The sequence below is a fragment of the Suricata suricatta genome, chromosome 13, assembly GCF_006229205.1.
Source record: "Suricata suricatta isolate VVHF042 chromosome 13, meerkat_22Aug2017_6uvM2_HiC, whole genome shotgun sequence".
Lineage (NCBI taxonomy): Eukaryota > Metazoa > Chordata > Mammalia > Carnivora > Herpestidae > Suricata > Suricata suricatta.
In genome coordinates this window covers 36,573,686-36,590,941 of record NC_043712.1, presented here as the reverse complement: position 1 = coordinate 36,590,941, position 17,256 = coordinate 36,573,686, and the positions used below count along the sequence as shown (strand labels likewise).

At 44.0% G+C, this 17,256-nt stretch overlaps 1 protein-coding gene and 1 pseudogene across 1 annotated transcript; one reads left to right on the top strand and one right to left on the bottom strand.

The window, feature by feature from the left end:
- Positions 1-282: 282 nt before the first annotated feature.
- CCL19 (C-C motif chemokine ligand 19) lies at positions 283-2,342 on the bottom strand. Its single transcript, XM_029920557.1, has 4 exons — positions 2,093-2,342; positions 965-1,091; positions 646-739; positions 283-555 (listed from the first exon to the last, which is right to left on the bottom strand). Exons 1-4 carry the CDS (start codon positions 2,151-2,153, stop codon positions 535-537), a joined length of 303 nt encoding a protein of 100 aa, XP_029776417.1. The 5' UTR covers positions 2,154-2,342; the 3' UTR covers positions 283-534.
- A 13,209-nt stretch (positions 2,343-15,551) lies between these two features.
- Positions 15,552-16,076, top strand: LOC115276586 (annotated as a pseudogene).
- The last annotated feature ends 1,180 nt before the right edge of the window (positions 16,077-17,256 follow it).

Below are 17,256 nucleotides of genomic sequence, written 5' to 3'. Positions count from 1 at the left end.
GGAAGAAGGGGGACTACCCAACCCAGCCTGGAGTCAAGGAAGGCTTCCTGGAGAAAGAGTCATGAAGAACCAGATGGGAAGGCAGGTGGGCCGATGAGAGAGAAGAGTGTTCCTGACAGAGGGAATGGCATGGCTGTTTGGGTACTTCCCCCCCAGATAGTAGACCTGGGCCTTTTCTTGCCCCTGGCCATGAGAGCTGGTTCTTGATAACTCCCTTCCTCCCTGGTGAAACCTGATCCCTAGGTCACCTGGATATTTTGCCGAAAACAAACAGCAGACAGATCCATGGGTACCAGTTGGACTTTATTGGAAACACTGTAGTCTGGGTGCGGAGAAGCTGTGCGCCTGCCACACTCACACTTGCACACACTCACACTCACTCACATTGACACTGCAGGCCCTGTGCTGGCCAGGTCAGGTCTGGTGCAGAGTTGCTGGAGGCCCAATCCTCCCTTCTGGTACTTGGTTCCCCAGGGCTGCAGTGATTCATCTCCTTTCACTCAGGCACAGGGCTCCCTCTGGGGCTGTCATGGGTTAACTGCTGTGGCGCTTATTCTAGGGGAGGAAGAAGAGTTAAGGTCATGGGCTGGGGTCTTGGGCAGGGACTCTGAGGGAGGAGGCCGGGCAGGGGAGCGCTGGGCTTGCCTTTGCAGCGTTCCTCTGCAGTCTCCGGATGATGCGGTCTACCCAGGGCTGGTCTGGGGGTGCACAGAGCTGGTGACCTCTCAGGGTGGTGAACCTGGAGCCAGAGGTCAGAGAGAATTGAGCCCTGGAGCCCAGGTCCCTGCTAGACCTTGGTGTGCCGGGCAGGAAGAAGTGGGGGCTACATCTGGGAACCAGTTTCAGGGGCTTGCTTGAGTAGGCTGGGTGGGCTTGGCAAGGAGAAGAGAGATAAGATGGTAGGGGGTATCACTAATGGCTGATGGGGGAGAGGAGGCTAGACAAGTTCCTCCTCACAACTCACACCACAGCAGGCACTCTACAGCCATCCTTGATGAGGAGGTAGCGAAAGGCTCGCACGATATTTCCAGGGATGGGGCGCTGGGTTACAGACAGGCAGCAGTCTTCAGCATCGTTGGCGCCACCCAGAGCTGGGGTGGGGATAGGGGAAAGAAGGTAGTGTCAGGGCATAGGTACCCTGAGGAGGGGAGGCCATAGATAGCCCTAACTGAGGTTAATCACACACACACACACACACACACACACACACACACACACACACACACACACTGTGTGTGTATGTGTGTAGGCAGCTAAATCTGTTATTCAGCTGGTATATACCAATATGGCCCGAGTGGTTGCTAAATGTATTGAAGTACTTCTTTAAAAGTTTTTTTTTAATGTTTTATTTATTTTTGAGAGACAGAGAGATAGTATGAGCAGGAGAGGGTCAGAGAGAGGGAGACATGGAATCTGAAGACAGATTCCAGGCTATGAGCTAGCTGTCAGCACAGAGCCCAACATGGGGCTCAAACCCACGAACCATGAGATCATGACCTGAGCCAAAGTCAGGCACTTGACCGACAGAGCCACCCAGGCGCCCCAGTACTGAGGTACTTCTAAGCTGTTTGGTAAACAACCACTGCCCTGAGCCTCCCCAATGCGTTCCTGCTGCTCTGATCACCCTGGCTTCTCTCCCAGGACTCTCAACTGCTGCATCTGTGAAGAGTTGATGCCATTCACAGTCGGGGGTGGTGGGTGGGGAGGGGAGGTAGGGAGTGGGGGAGGGTAGCAGGAGGCTGGAGTTAGAGGACTTGACGAATTGTTAAATATTTTGACTACTAGCCCTTCTCCCATTCTTCCTTCTGTAAGCAGATATATACTGTATTCTCCTGTCTGGGAAACTGAGACAACAGGAAATAGAGGCTTCAGGGGGAAGGGTAGCCATAGGCCTTGGGGTACACCAGGAGACAGACAAACATTGGAATTCAGGGGCCCAGTTACTCCCACACTCACAGGTACACATGGTGTTCAGGGAACCCCTTGCTTGGTTCATCCAAATATACAGACCTAACTCAGTGTCCCTCACATCTGGCGTCAGGTAACCTGTCATTTAGACACCCTCCTCCCCCATCCCTAGCAGAAGCCTTACCAGGAGAGGTCCAGAGAATCAGCAGGCTGAGGGCCAGTAGTACAGCTGCAGGGGATGCCATGGAGGATGAACAGAGCAGGCCGGCAGTGAGCGGGAGCACGGGTGAATGCCTGGGTGTGTGTAAGAGTCCGTGTGACGCTGAAAGTTGGCTGGGAGTGGGAGGGAGCAAAGGGAAGTGCACAGGAGTCCTTGTGGGGTGTGAGAGGGTCTGGGAATGTGAATGTGAAAGCCTGTGTGAAGCTGTGACTGCCTCCTATTTATGGCTTGGAACCTTCACTTTCCCTGCTCAGAAATTCCCCTCCACATCCATTCCGTGGATTCCCCTTTGTCCCCCTTTCTCTGACGGAACCTGACCCTGCCCTCCCTCTTCCCGCCTCAGTAGCTTCCCCTCTCTTCTGCTTTCTTTGGCATCATCTCTGAGAACCTAAGCAGTCTGCAGTCTGGCCAAGAGAAGGGACCTTGCAATGTCAACTCCAGATAGTGGTTCTCCACTATTGCCTTATTGGTGGTGTTTGCGTCATTAACCATGGCGCTGGCTCTCTGTGGTGATAGTCAGGATTGGGGGTGGGGTGCAGAGTGAAGAGTTGCATCCCCTTCCCTAGATTTATCCCTTATTCTCACTTTTGTCTCCGTGGTTATTCTCTCTCTGGTGCGGGTGGTGGTGAGGAAGGCTTTCTGGTGCTCTCAGAATAACCGTGGAGCCTGGGGGAGCCTCCCAGTGCCTGCCCATCCATTATCTGGGACCAGTCCCTTCCTTGGGACAAATAGCATTGGAAGGGAATGTTCCTTGGGAGGATGCCCAGCACCCATCCCACATCTCAGGCCTCTCGGAGTCAACTTCCTGGCTTAGCCAGCACTGCCCCTTTCTCTTTTACCATATTCATATGTTTAACACTTGGGTTAACAGAACAGCTGGCAGGAGCCTGGCCTGGAATAGCCCCCTTGTCTTTCCCTTCCTCTCAGTCCTGGGAACCAAGAGGGAATTTTTAAGGAGAGGGGCTGGTCAGCTCATATTAGACAAACCCCAAATTTCAAGGAATCAACAGATGGAGCAGGGAACAAATGGTTTCCCATCTTTATGAGAAAGACCAGAGATTGACGAGAAGACAGGACTCAAAAGGGAAATTAATATGGTAATACCCATTCAAGGATCCCACCCAAGCTTTAGACCCTCCTTTGGATGGGGAGGTATTTTCCTCATAACTTTCTGGCTTATCTTTCTTCCATCCATTAGTAATAATAATAATAGTAACAGTTACAGTATTTCTGATTGTTTACTATGTGCTAGGCTCTGAATCAAGGACTTGACTTTACTAGCTGCCCCGACAAAACTATGAAGTAATTTTTATTATTATCATATTGTTACTATTCTGTTTTACATGTAAAGAAAATGAGACTCAGAGCACAATGTCACATGGCAAGTAAGTTTCTTGTACCTACGTGTTTTTTGCTCTAAGGTTTACACTCTTTACCACTATCCCACACTGCCTGTCTGCCTACTGTTCATTGATCATAGAAGAGTACAGAAGGATGAGACTCTACAGATAGACTGCTTTGGTTGGAACTCAAATTCTTTCACTTGCTAGCTGTGTCACCAAGTGCAAGTTATCGTGTTCTCGTGTCTTTTCTTTTTTTTTTTTTTTTGAAGTCAGTGTTTTCATTTTTATTCTCAAATTTTTCTTTAAATTGTAGTTAGTTAACATATAGTGTAATGTTGGTTTCAGAAGTAGAATTCAGTGATTCATCACCTACATGTAACACCCAGTGCTCATCATAACAAGTGCTCTCCTTGATAGCCATCACCCATTTAGCCCACCCCCCCTACCCACTTCTCTTCATTAACCCTCAGTTTGTTCTCTGTTGTTAAGAGTCTCTTGTGATTTGTTTCCCTCTCTACTCCTCCCCATATGTTCATTTGTTTTGTTTTTTAAATTCCACATCTAAGTGAAATCATATGGTGTTTGTCTTTCTCTGATTGACTTACTTTGCTTAAAATAATACATTCTAGTTCCACCCACATCATTGCAAATGGCAAGATTTGATTCTTGATGGCTGAGTAATATTCTATTGTATATATGTTTCACATCTTCTTTATCCATTCATCAGTCAATGGACATTTGAGCTCTTTCCATAGTTTGACTACTGTTGATAATGCTGCTATAAACATCAGGGTGCATGTACCCCTTCAAATCTGTATTTTTGTATCCTTTGGGTAAATATCTACTAGTACAATCGCTGGATCTTAGGGTAGTTGTATTTTTAGTTTTTTTAAGGAATCCTAATATGGTTTTCCAGAGTGGTTGAACCAGTTTGCATTCCCACCAACAGTGTAAGATGGCACCCCTTTCTCCACTTCCTGCCAACACCTGTTGTTTCCTGAGTTGCTAATTTTAGCCATTCTGTCAGGTGTGAGGTGGTATCTCAATGTGGTTTTGATTTGTATTTCCCTGATGATGAATGATGTTGAGCATCTTTTCTCGTGTCTGTTAGCCATCTGGATGTCTTCTTTGGAAAAATGTCTATTCACGTGCTCTGCCCATTTCTTAACTGGATTATTTGTTTTTGGGTGTTGAGTTTGATAAATTCCTTACAAATTACTAACCCTTTATCAGATGTGTCATTTGCAAATATCTTTTCCCATTCTGTAGGCTGCCTTTTGCTTCTGTTGATTGTTTCCTTTGCTGTGCAGAAGCTTTTTATCTTGATGGGGCCCCAATAGTTAATTTTTGCTTTTGTTTCCCTTGTCTCCAGCTTCTAGTAAGAAGCTGAGATGGCCGAGGTTAAAGAAATTGCTGCCTATGTTCTCCTATAGGATTTTGATGGTTTCCTTTCTCACATTTAGGTCTTCAATCCATTTTGAGCTTATTTTTGTGTATGGTGCAAGAGAGTGGTCCAGTTCCATTCTTCTGCATGTTGCTGCCCAGTTTTCCAAACACGGTTTGTTGAAGAGACTGTCTTTTTTTTCCATTGGATATCTTTCCTGCTTTGTAAAATCTTAGTTGACCATATAGTTGTTCCTCTATAGGTGTTCCTGTGGTTTAATATCCTTATCTGTAAAATAGGAATGGTGCTAGATCTACTTCTTAGGACTAAGTACGATAATCCAAATAAAGTCCTTAGTTTAGAGGCTGGCTCATAATAAACACTCATCAAATATTAACTATTGTTATTATTCTATCCTTTCATTCAGATACATGTCAGTTCATCTATCAATCCATTTTCCATTGATCTATGCATTCTTCTACTTATGGTGGTTTAGATTATGTTCTGTTGTCCCACCCTCATTCATTCTCCACTCTTTTCTACCCTGCTTCCTTCTCTGGAAGGCTGACCTGTATAGACTGAATTGCCCTCCAGCTTCTGTTTGAGTTTTGGTCCACAGGAGGAAGCAGCAGGAGATCAGTGGGTGGAGGAGAGAGTGGTTAATTCCCTAGATCCTTCTTTTGCTTCAGTCCTGGCAGTGAATAATTTTCTTTGGGTAGTTGTCCTCAAAGAGTGGTCTTCAGACAGCAGCAGCAGCATCACCTAGGGGCTTGTTAGAAATGCAAGTTCTCAAGTTCTGTTCCAGACCTATTGGAATAATCTGTATTTTAATACACCCTGTAGGTGACTGATACATGCTGAAGCCTGAGAACCACTGACTTACAGTTATAGATCCTTTGGGGCTGCTTCTTCTCTATGGGTCTCTCTGTAAGGCTCCTGAAACACTCTTCCTTCTTCTTGCCCCTTGAGGCTTTGGTATGGTAATGGTTTCCCATTATTGCTAAACCCTGTCCCATGTTGATTTCTTAATCTGACTTCACCTCTTAAATACCTCCTTTTTAAAAATCTTTCTGGTTAAAATTTTTTTGAGTGTATCATCTCCCAGGATCCTGACTGATACAGTAAATGGTACCAAAGAGATTCAAGGAAATAGATTTTCACACTGGGATTCTAGGATTGGGCTAATCATATATTTGATGAGTGCACAGATAATCTCTTTACATGGGTAAAGAAGACACTAAGTAATCTGGAGCATGAAGAAGCAACACAATCACTTAGATTACCACCAGTGAAACATAGGGTGTAATGTGGGTGGAGGGCAAGGCATTAGGAGATAAAAAATGACTGAGTACTTAGTTACTATGCCCATGAATGGGACTTCAAATGGTGATAACATATATGTTGAATGGGCTGCCTGTTTTTGATAATGCTAGCAAAATTACATTTGAAAAAAAAAAAAGGTGAGGAATGCCTGGGTGGCTTGAGCGTCCAGTTCTTTGGGATTAGGTCATGATACCACGGTTTGTGAGATTAGCCCTGTATTAGCGATTCTCTCTCTCCCTCTTTCTTTGCCCTTCCCCTACTCTTGCACCCCACCCCCACCAAATAAATAAATAAACATTTTTTAAAAATTGGTGAAAACATACCATGAACTTCTAACTCAAAGGATGGGTGGAGATCCAGATAAATTCTATGGAATTCTTAAGAAATTTTTATTTTATGTGATCTTATGGCAGATGTGGCTGAGGATCAAGTCCAAGACCTGATCGTATGCGTTGTAAAGTTGTAACACCAGGTAAATGCACAACTCCACCATACCCCTTGATGCTAGAATAAGGGTGCTATGGGAAAGGAGTAGAATTCTGAGACTTGTGGTGAGGATGTTTGGACAGAGATGAACAGAGCAGATAATGGTTTTGTTTTTTTAAGAAAACATTTTAATATTTTAATATTTCTTTAAGTAAGCTTCATGCCCAGCACAGAGCCTAATGCAGAGCTTGAATTTGTGACCCTGAGATCAAGACCTGAGCTGAGATCAAGAGTCAGACACTTAAATGACTCAGCTCCCCGGTGCCCCTAATTAAAAAAAATTTTTTTAAACGTAACCTCTATGCCCAACATGGGGCTCAAACTTACAACCTTGAGATCAAGAGTTGAATGCTCTACCAATGGGGTCAGCCAGGTGGCCCTAAAGTTGATAATTTTGTATCTTCAAATCCCCTTGAAACTTTCTTGCTGGTAGAAGGACACTCTTCCTCTTCCTGCAAACCATGAATAACCTGGCCTTTCCCTTCATTAAAAAGATGTTTTTCATAACTCCTAGGGCATGCAATTTCTCTTCAAGACTTACTCTGACAACTCCTCATAGTTTCCAGGCCTACAGGGGTGTATAGGATGTGCTCTAAGGATAACTGTATATATGCCGAGGGATTTGCAGGAACTTATAACTGTATTGGGAGAATCTTGGGGACCAGTCAGGACAAATTTGTTGATATGGGTGCCCTCACCCAAGAATTGTATTTGCTCAGCACCTGGGAGTGACGTTAATTGTTTGGTGGGTTGGTTACTATAAGTGTGGACTCAACAGTGGCCTTGGGTCAATGAAGTTGAGATGTGCACGTGATTCCCATGGGAATCTTATTAAACAGTAGATTCTGATTAAGTGGGTCTGGGGCAAAACTCAAGATGCTGCATTTATTTTTTATTTTATTTTTATTTTTGAGAGAGAGAGAAAGAGAGTGCATGCACAAGCAGAGGAGAGTTGGAGAAAGGTGGGGACTGAGGATCTGAAGTGGGTTCCGAGCTGTAGCAGTGACCCTGATGTAGGACTCCAACTCATGGACCATGAGGTGATGACTTAACCCAAAGTAGGATGCTTAACTGACTGAGCCACCCAGGCATCCCCAAGATGTTGCATTTCTAATAAACTTCTAAGTGATGCTGATGCTGCTGGTCCATAGACTATACTTTGAGGAGTAAAGAGGAAGGAATGCAAAATTTAGAGAGATGGGAATGTTGGAGTACACTTGTTATGTACAGCCACTAACTGTACACCTCTGAAGGGCTCCAAAAGATAATTCCTTCTCCAAGGGACAAGAAAAGCATTAATGAGGGGAACAGTAGCTTCTTTGAGAAGCACTGTAGTGGCTTCTTTAGTAGGCAAGAGATGAATATAGAAGATCCCTTTTTGGGACTGGACAATCTTATTTCAAGGGGAATAATGGAATCCTTGAGTGGTAGAGGTCAGTTGTTGGCACCTAACCATGAACAATAAGGTAAATAAAATTACATATAAACTGTAGGAACAAATTGGTAATTTGTGCGCTTTGTCCAAAAGGATCTGTGGTGCTAGCTAACTGATCATAGCATTCCTAGGAATGAAATAGATGGACAGCTTTCTGATGTGCAAACTTGACCTGTGTCAGTGGAAACATCTAGGCCTGGTGGGCAAAAATTTGATCCAAATTGTACTGGGGATTTACAACCTTTTGCCTAGTTCCTCTACTTAAGTCAGTTTCCTAAACCCAAAGCCCTTTGATCAAGTTGGAGGTAGGAGGTGTTGAGTCTCTTTCACAGGTGGATTCCAAAAACCTTTCACGTAGCTAGTGGTTCTCAAAGTGTGGTCCCTGGACCAACAACATCTGCATCACCTAAAAACTTGCCAGAAATGCAAATTATTGGGCTCAGCCCCAACTTCATTGGATTAAAAACTCTGCAAATGGTTCATCAATCTGTACTTTAACAAGTCTTTCTTGTGATTCTGATGTATGTTAATATTTGACAATCACTGCTCTAAGCCTTGAGATTTGTAGCCATTTGCTAGGGTGAGTGTGAATGTGGAATAGGACATACTCAGATCTTTGGGGCATTATTAGATACTGTCTCATGTTAATACTAGTCTTGGGGACCTAAAATCCCACTGTGGTCTGCCAATTGGACTGAGGGTTTTAGAGGCCAAGTTACAGAAAGATCTTAATCCAGGTCTGTATCACAGAGGGTCTCTCACACCTGTCTATGTTATTTCCCTAGGTTCAGAATGTATAGTGGGAATAGGTATAGTTAGTAATTATCCAAATCTCCACACTGATTCCTTGACCGCAGAGTAAGGAAAATTATAATAGGATTGGCCAAGTGGAAGTCCTTTGAATTACACCTGCCGTATCACATTTCCCGCTACAATAGTAAACTTAAAGTAATGCTACATTCCTAGAGATATTGCATAGATTAGAGCACCTTCAAAGACCCAAGAGATGTCATAGTCCTTGGCACAGCATATTATAGCTAATACTCTAGCCCATGCTTTTTTTCCTATATCAGTCAATTAAAGACTGCTGAAGTCTGTTTCTTTTCTTAATAAATTATTTTAATGTTTATTTATTTTTGACGGGGGTGGGGAGGGGCAGAGAGAGAGGGAGACAGAGAATCCGAAGCAGGCTTCACGCTCTGAACTGTCAGCACAGTGCCCAACATGGGGCTCAAATCCACAAACTGCAAGATCATGACCTGAGCCAAAGTCAGATGCTTCACCAACTGAACCACCCAGGTTCCCTAAAATCAATTTCTTTTCTATAAGAATGATAGAACTACACTGTCACTGTCTTACTGCAGGGATGTATCAGCATTCTTGCTTTTTGTCATAAGGTACTCTTGACATCCCATAGAATATCAAGTGATGACATTATGCTTACTGCCTCTGGTGCACAAGAAATAGCAATCCCCCTAAATGCCTTAGTTAAGACCCATATATGCCAGAGAGAGAGAGAGAAAGAAACCTTACAAAAATTCAGGATCCTGCCGCATAGGTGAAATTTCTAGGCTACCATGGGTGGAGAGAAGCTGAAAAAGGGGGGTGTGTGATGTGTTGCACCTTCGCCATGAAGAAAGAGACACAATACTTAAAGGGAAGTTTAGATTCTGGAGGCAACATATGCCATATTTAGGTGTACTGCTGAAAAATATTTTCTAGATATGACGTAAAGCTGATGGTTTTGAATGAGACCCAGAGCAGGGAAGGGCTCAGTAGCAGGTCCAGTTTCAGGAAAGTTGCATTGCTATTTGGGCCCTTATGACTTAAAAATCCAATGAACTTCAGATTTCTGTGGCAGAAAAGGGTGCTTTAAGAGCTTCAATAAGAGAATGACAGCAAAGACCCTTAGGGTGTTGAAGTAAGGCCACACCTCTTCTGCTAACGATAATTTTCTATTTGAAAAGCAGTTCCTAATTTGCCACTGGGCCTGGATGAACACTCAGACTTTAGTTCACCCAGTGACAATGTGGCCTAAGGGTGTTATCTATAGCAAATTATATAGTTGGATGTGCACAGCAGCATTCTATTGTTAAATGGGCATTGTACATAAGAGATCAGGCCTTAGAAACTTCAGAAGGGAAGAGTATAAGCCTGGGTAGGTGGCTCAGATTCCTACTTGTATTGTTTCTTCTGATCACACTTATGCCTTCATGGAGAAGTTTTCTACAGTTAACAGAGGGAGAAAAATGCATGGTCTTGATGTTTAGATGACTTTCTAAGGTATGCTGGCATCAGCCAGAAATAGGCAGCTGCTTACATTCAGAGGTGGCCCTGAAAGACAGTGGTGAAGGGAATCCTCTCAGTGGGCAGAATTTCAGGCAGTTCATTGAGTGTCAACATTGTTGGGAAGTAGAGGCATCCTGAGGTTTAGGGGTGTACTAATTCACATGCAGGGGCTGCCTACAACCCTGCCCCCCTCACCTTCATGAATGGTTCCTTCACTAAAATTTTTTTCCCATTAAACCTTTTTAGGCCTGCCATTTGTTTCCCGCCAAGATCCTGAATGATACAAGAGTATAGTATAGAGGGGGCATAATAGGGTTCAATTAAATTTCATTACTGTCTGCTTGGAATTCCTGTTGGGAAAGATCCTGAGAATTAGCAGGAAAGAGTGAAATAACAAAATAATAATAAACAAGGGATTTGTAACCCCATTCATTCAATAAATATTTATTGCAGGCCCCCTATGTTCCAGACACTGTTCTTGGCACTGGGATATGGCAGTAAACAAAACGGATGGACATTTCTGCTTTTGCAGAGTTTTTGTTCTAATGAAGGAGACAGGCTCTGAGCAAACAAGAAAAATATATAGTACTAGAGGACAGTAAATGCTATGAAAAAAATAAAAAAGGCCAGAAGGATAAGGAGTATTAGGGAGGGTGGTTGGGGAAAACTTTGGTGACAACATTTGAACAGAAGCTGATGTGAAGAAGGTGAGGAGAGAATCATGCAGAAATCTGGAGAAGATGTTCCAGGTAAAGAAAGTAGCAAGTGTGAAGATTTTGAGGTGAGAGTGCATTTGAGGAATAGAAAGGAAGCCAATGTTATGGGAGGGAAGTGAGCAAAGAGTAGAGTGGTAGGAGATACAGTCAGATATTAATAGGAGCCAAATAATGGCTTTGTGGGCCATTGTAGGGTTTATGTTTTATTCTAAGTGAGGTGGGGAACCACTGGAGGGTTTTAAATGGAGGTTTGACACGATCTGATAGGTTTTAAAGACTCCTTCTAGCTGTCGGATAGAGAATAGACCAAAGTAGTACAAGAATGGAAGCAGAGAGACTAGGTCAGAGGCGACTGCAGTAATTGAGGAGGACATGATGTTACTGGAAGTTGGTGAGAAGTGGTTAGATTCTGGAAATATTTTAAAGGTAAAGTCATGGGCTTTGCTGAAAAGTTCAGCATAGGATGTGATAGAAAGAAGAGGCAAGAATACTGCAATATTTTTGGCTTGAGCAATGTGATGGATGGAGTTGCATTTACTAAATGTGGATGACTTCAGAGGAGTGGATGTGTGGGAAGATCAGGGGCCTGGTTTGACTTGTTAGGATGAAGCAGAATTTTGGATATATAAGTGGAGATGTTAAGTTGGCAGCTGGTAGTGTGTGTCTGAAGTTCAGAGGGGAGATTTTAGCTGAAGATACAAATTTGGGAGCACATGGATGGTATGTAAGGCCATATGACATTGAGATCTCCAAGTGAGTGAGTGTAGGTAGAGGACGTTCATGTTCCAACTCCTGAAACTCCCCAGCATTGACAGATCAGGGTCATGAAGGGGAATCAGGGAAGGAGGGGTGCTGTCAGGGCATTATGATGGTACCTTGCTATCATGGCAAAAAGGGAAAGGACACAGGGTCCATGGGTGGAAGGCTTAAGCACCCACTCCCTAGCCTTTGGTTTAGATGATCCATTGGGGGTGGAAGTGGGGGATTGGATACCAAGGAGGTGGGTTTGAAACAATTTCTGACCACACACACAGAATCCTAAGTGGGCCACATGCTTCATCTAGTTCACCCACTTCCCATCCAAGTCGTTTCTGTGTGAGCTCTGGATAAATCTCCTCAGGCTCAGGGCAGCTTGTTCCAGCCTATACCCACACTCCTCCAAGGAGCCCACGTCTTCATGCTTCCTGGTCTGACCATATCCATGCTTCAGGAATCACAGATCTTGGATAGTGAGCCTTAGCTATTGGGGCAGGGAAGGGAGCAGCTAGTCCTGGGAAGTCAACCGAGTACATGATAGGGGAGTTAATGATTTTGGGGAGAGGACCTCAACTAGATGCTTAGCGTTTGTTGAATGAGTGTGTGTAACCCAAGCTGTGTCCCCGGAGCTGTGGTTGACTGATGTGCCCGTCGTGTGTGTGTGTGTGTGTGTGTGTGTGTGTGTGTGTGTGTGTGTGTGTGTGTGTGTAACTGAGGTGTCCATCCTGTCTGTGGGCCTCCCCGCACAGACCCCGGCGCAGTTAGTGGTGTATGTGGCTGTGTGTCTCCTCTGCTAGGCCTGCAGAGGGCACTCCAGCCTGGGAAGGGAGGCTCTCGAGTAAGGCGTGGCTCTGGCCGAGAGGTGTAGGGACTCTGGCTGGCTGAGGGGTGCTCTAGCAGGGGCGGGGTGAGGCCCTGACCCAGCGGGCGCCTCAGAGAAGCTGGGAAGGGCGTTGGGCCCAAAGTCCCTGGGCCAGGGACGGCTTCTGATGCTCTTCTCGCTCCAGGCACCCGTGGGCCTCAAGGCCAGGGGTCCCAGAGAGCGGGCCGGATGCACAGAGGGGAGACTAGGGTTGAATCGCTGCCGTTCAGGCCCCCAAACTCTCAGAGTACTCAGCCCGCAGGCAGAGACGCATGGACGGGTGAAGGCCTGTGTTTGTCTACAATATTTATGTCCCCCACTCTCACTCCAACATACCCTGAGTCCAAGGCACCTCACGGAGAAGACGAAATAATGTTGGCTAAAGGAAGTTAACATCACCTCCGGCACTTCCTTCACAGACTAACTTGCACCGGATTGATTCCTTACACCGTATAATTACGGTACCAACCCTAAAACAAGGGTTTCTTTATTCAATGAGAGTTTATTGAGAGCGTAACTGCGGGCGTGAGGCGTGAGGCTCAGCGCCAGAGGATGAAGGCCTTTAACATGGACAGGAGCGGAAAAGGAATTTGTCCTATTCGCCATTGGACACAGGAAAACGCCAGACCTCTGACCTATCATGAGACACATTTGAGGACAAGTCATAAAAAAATGTCTTTCTGGTCCCAGAAAGATAAAAGGAAAGGAAAACAAAATTCAACCCACAAATCTGCCGTTTGTCTGTAGCCAAGGACCGCGGCGACGATGCTGCCTCCTAGTGGCGGAACGAGGCAATGACGCTATCACTGCCAAGTGGAGTTTCACAGGGTGGAGGTGGAGGTGGAGGTGGAGGTGGAGGTGGTGGTGGTGGTGGCGGCGGCGGAGAGGCTTATGAGGCTCTGGCTGACCAGGTGACCAATAGTGGAGTCTGGTTCTCTTAATATTAGATTGAAATTTATTATGAGCACAATCCATAGCTCTAAAGCAAAAGTCTTCAAGCACATGGCATCAGAGTTTCCCTGGGGTGTTTTGGTTTGCCACCACCGAGAAAGATGTCCTGAAAAAAATAAAGCCTTCAGGTTCTTGGCATAGCTAACACATTCTCTGTAGAGGAAACTATAGACACCAATAGAAGAATTACAGATACAGGTGTTAGAGAAAGAGGCTTGGCTGGGGCGCCTGGGTGGCTCAGTTGGTTGAGCTTTTGACTTGGGCTCAGGTCATGATCTCACCAGCTGGTGGGTTTGAGCCTCCCTATTGGCTCTGTGCTGACACCTCGGAGCCTGGAGCCTGCTTTGGATTCTGTGTCTCCCCTTCTCTCTGCCCCTCCCATGCTCATGCTCTGTCTCTCTCTGTTTGTCAATAATAAATAAATGTTAAAAAAAGAAAAAAGAAAAATAGGCTTGGCAACTTAAGCATTTATGAAAATGGTAATTAATTGGTCAAGACTGATGCCAAAGGATAGAAGCATTGATGAATTTAACAAAACAACACAGTATCATTTTGACCCAAAATACAGGGAAAAATAGCACTGGGGTGTGAGAAAGAAAAATAACTTCACAAAAGAGGCAGTGAAGGTTAAGGAATTTTCACAGGTAAATGATTAAAGCTAGGAAACAAACTAATTTTGAGCTTCATAAATAGAAAGTATGGACCCAGTCCCTCTGACCTTCCTGTGCCCTAATGCAAGGCACAGATGCTAAGTGTGTTAGCGGTGGTGTGCTGGTAGCCCTATATTGTTCCGTTTTTAGTTTTAAAAAGGAATATATCAAAAGAAAGAATCTAACTGTCACTGGTGATCATGTCCCTCTAAAGGCTGTATTGGTGAGGAAAACTGAAATAGTGGCCAGCCAGAGTGTGGCCCAAGTATTGTGGAAGACGTAGTTAAGAAATCTGGTTGCTTAGTTGGCAGTTAGTTTCAGGATCATAAGACTGAGGTTAAGATGTTTTTACTAGCTGTAATTCTGGGAGGTCTTGCTAGCCCTGTCCATCCCTTACATTTGTATCAGAGTGGCTCTTAAAGGATTCACAGAGGAGGATCAGGGGAAGTGGGAGGCTTTGGATTCTGGGGCAACACTGACAAGAAGAAGCTGGCCCACCATTTCATAAGTGTGTATGTGTTATTTCATGGGAGAGATAGTGGTAAAATATGGCATTAGCACTTTTCTGGATGGCCCTGAGGATGACTTATTGTTAGCAGATTATTTTAATAGACCCGGTTTTAAAACAACGAAATATTTTAGTGCTTTAGTATTAAAGGAAAACTCTGGATTCCAGGGATTACAGTGAATTTTCATGATTGGGGGGATGATTATTTTGTAAATTTGGGGGATGATTGGTCTTTAGAACTTTTTTCTTCTTTTACTTACTTTCTTTTTTTCCTCTTTTCTTTCTAGTAGAAGCCATTATCTCCCTGTTGAAGATGGGTATACCAGTATTCAGTACAATATTTATTTATTTTTACATATGCATGAGTGAGGCATTGGAAGTCCTCCAAATTTATAGTTTTGTTGTATGCTTTGTACTTGTTTTTATGAAATATTTCCTTGTCTAAGCAGCAATCTTTTGGAAATTTACCTTTATCTCCTCTCCCATTTCAGTCCTTTACACACATACACACAACAAAAACATTTACTGTAGTTTTAGTTGGGACTCAGGAAGAAATACAAATAAATGCATGTGTTTAATTCGCCATCTTTACTCTGAACTCCTACTAGTCTTTGAATTTAATGGTGTTGATCTTTTTCTTTATGGTTTGTGTCTTAAGGCTTTACATCATTTTGTCTTGGTTTTACATCTTAAGAAGCTTTTTCTGCCCCTTTCACGAAGATGGCGCCGAAGGAGAAGAAGGAAGCCCCTCTCCCTCCCAAAGCCGAAGCCAAAGCAAAGGCTTTGAAGGCCAAGAAAGCAGTACTGAAAGGCGTCCATAGTCATAAAAAAAAAAAGAAGATCCGTATGTCACCTACATTCCAAAGGCCCAAGACACTGCGTCTCCTAAGGCAGCCCAAATATCCTCGAAAGAGCGCCCCCAGGAGAAACAAGCTTGACCACTATGCCATCATCAAGTTCCCGCTGACAACCGAGTCAGCCATGAAGAAAATAGAAGATAACAACACTCTTGTGTTCATTGTGGATGTCAAGGCCAACAAGCACCAGATCAAACAGGCTGTGAAAAAGCTCTATGACATTGACGTGGCCAAGGTCAACCCTCTGATCAGGCCCGATGGAGAAAAGAAAGCATATGTTCGACTGGCTCCTGACTATGATGTTTTGGATGCTGCCAACAAAACTGGGATCATCTAAACGCGTCCAGCTGGCTAAATCTAAATATACTTTTTTCACCAAAAAAAAGAAGCTTTTTCTATCTCAAGGTTACAAACACACACACCCTATACTTTCTTCTATTACATATATTTTAAACATTGGGTCTTTCATCTATCTCATATGATGAAACACTGAAAAATATTGAATTTATGATAATGACAAGACAGAGGTGTTTTAAAAATGGAAGAGAAATTAGAACTTAGAAAAAGCCCCAAAAGGCTGAGGAAAGGAAAGGAAAAGTAAGCCAAATACTCTACTTTGCTATGCAGTGAACAATTACATGGTGATAATAATGTAAACTCTGATCATGATCTAAGTGTAGTGGTGTGAATGTATTTAGAGGACAGGGTGACAGAAGAGGAGGGTTGGTAAGAGTTAATTCCCCATTTTTTATAATAGCAAGCCAATTGGTAATATTTAAATAGATACACCAAAAACAGAAGTATGAACAAAGTATTTTGACCTATGGCACTAACTCCTAGAAGAAGTAGAGTTAAAATTTCCAGGAAGTGGGGCACCTGGGTGGCTCAGTTGTTGAGTGTCTGACTTCAGCTCACGTCATGATCTTGTGGTTCATGAGTTTGAGCCCCTTATTGGGCTTGCTGCTGTCAGTGCAGAGCCTGCCTTGGGTCCTCTGTAACCTCCTCCCCCCTACTCTGCCCCTCCTCTGTTCATTCTGTCTGTCTGTCTGTCTCAAAAATGAATAAAAATATTTAAAAATTTTAGGAAACTGTTTTCAGAAGAAGCTTTTTGATCTTTTAAAAAGCCATAAGTATTATTTGATTTTTAAAAAAAACTTATGCATCTTAAAAAAAAGAGAAAGAACAAGATAACATTGTCAAAGATGAAGGCAGACAAGGAATGTAACCACTCATTTTCTGATGGGATAAGGAATATAATGGACGCCTGCTCATGGCAGGGTTTGAGGCACGGATGAAGCATGCAATGTGGCAGGATAATTTAGTGAAATATGAAGTTCTGCTTATGTGTTTCCTTTCACTCCGGAACAAGCATAAGTTTTGGCAGAGCTGAGAATAGAGGCATCCTGATGTCAAAGGCCCTTCTGCTTTTGTAAAAGTCTAAACACACCTGGAAAGAGGTTATGCCCTGGAGGGGCTGGGGAGGGGAAGGGTTTTGAAGAAAGGTCTTTCTGACTGGGAGGGAATTGGTGTCTAGGTCCAGCAATGGGCTGTAATCCCTGGCTTCGATG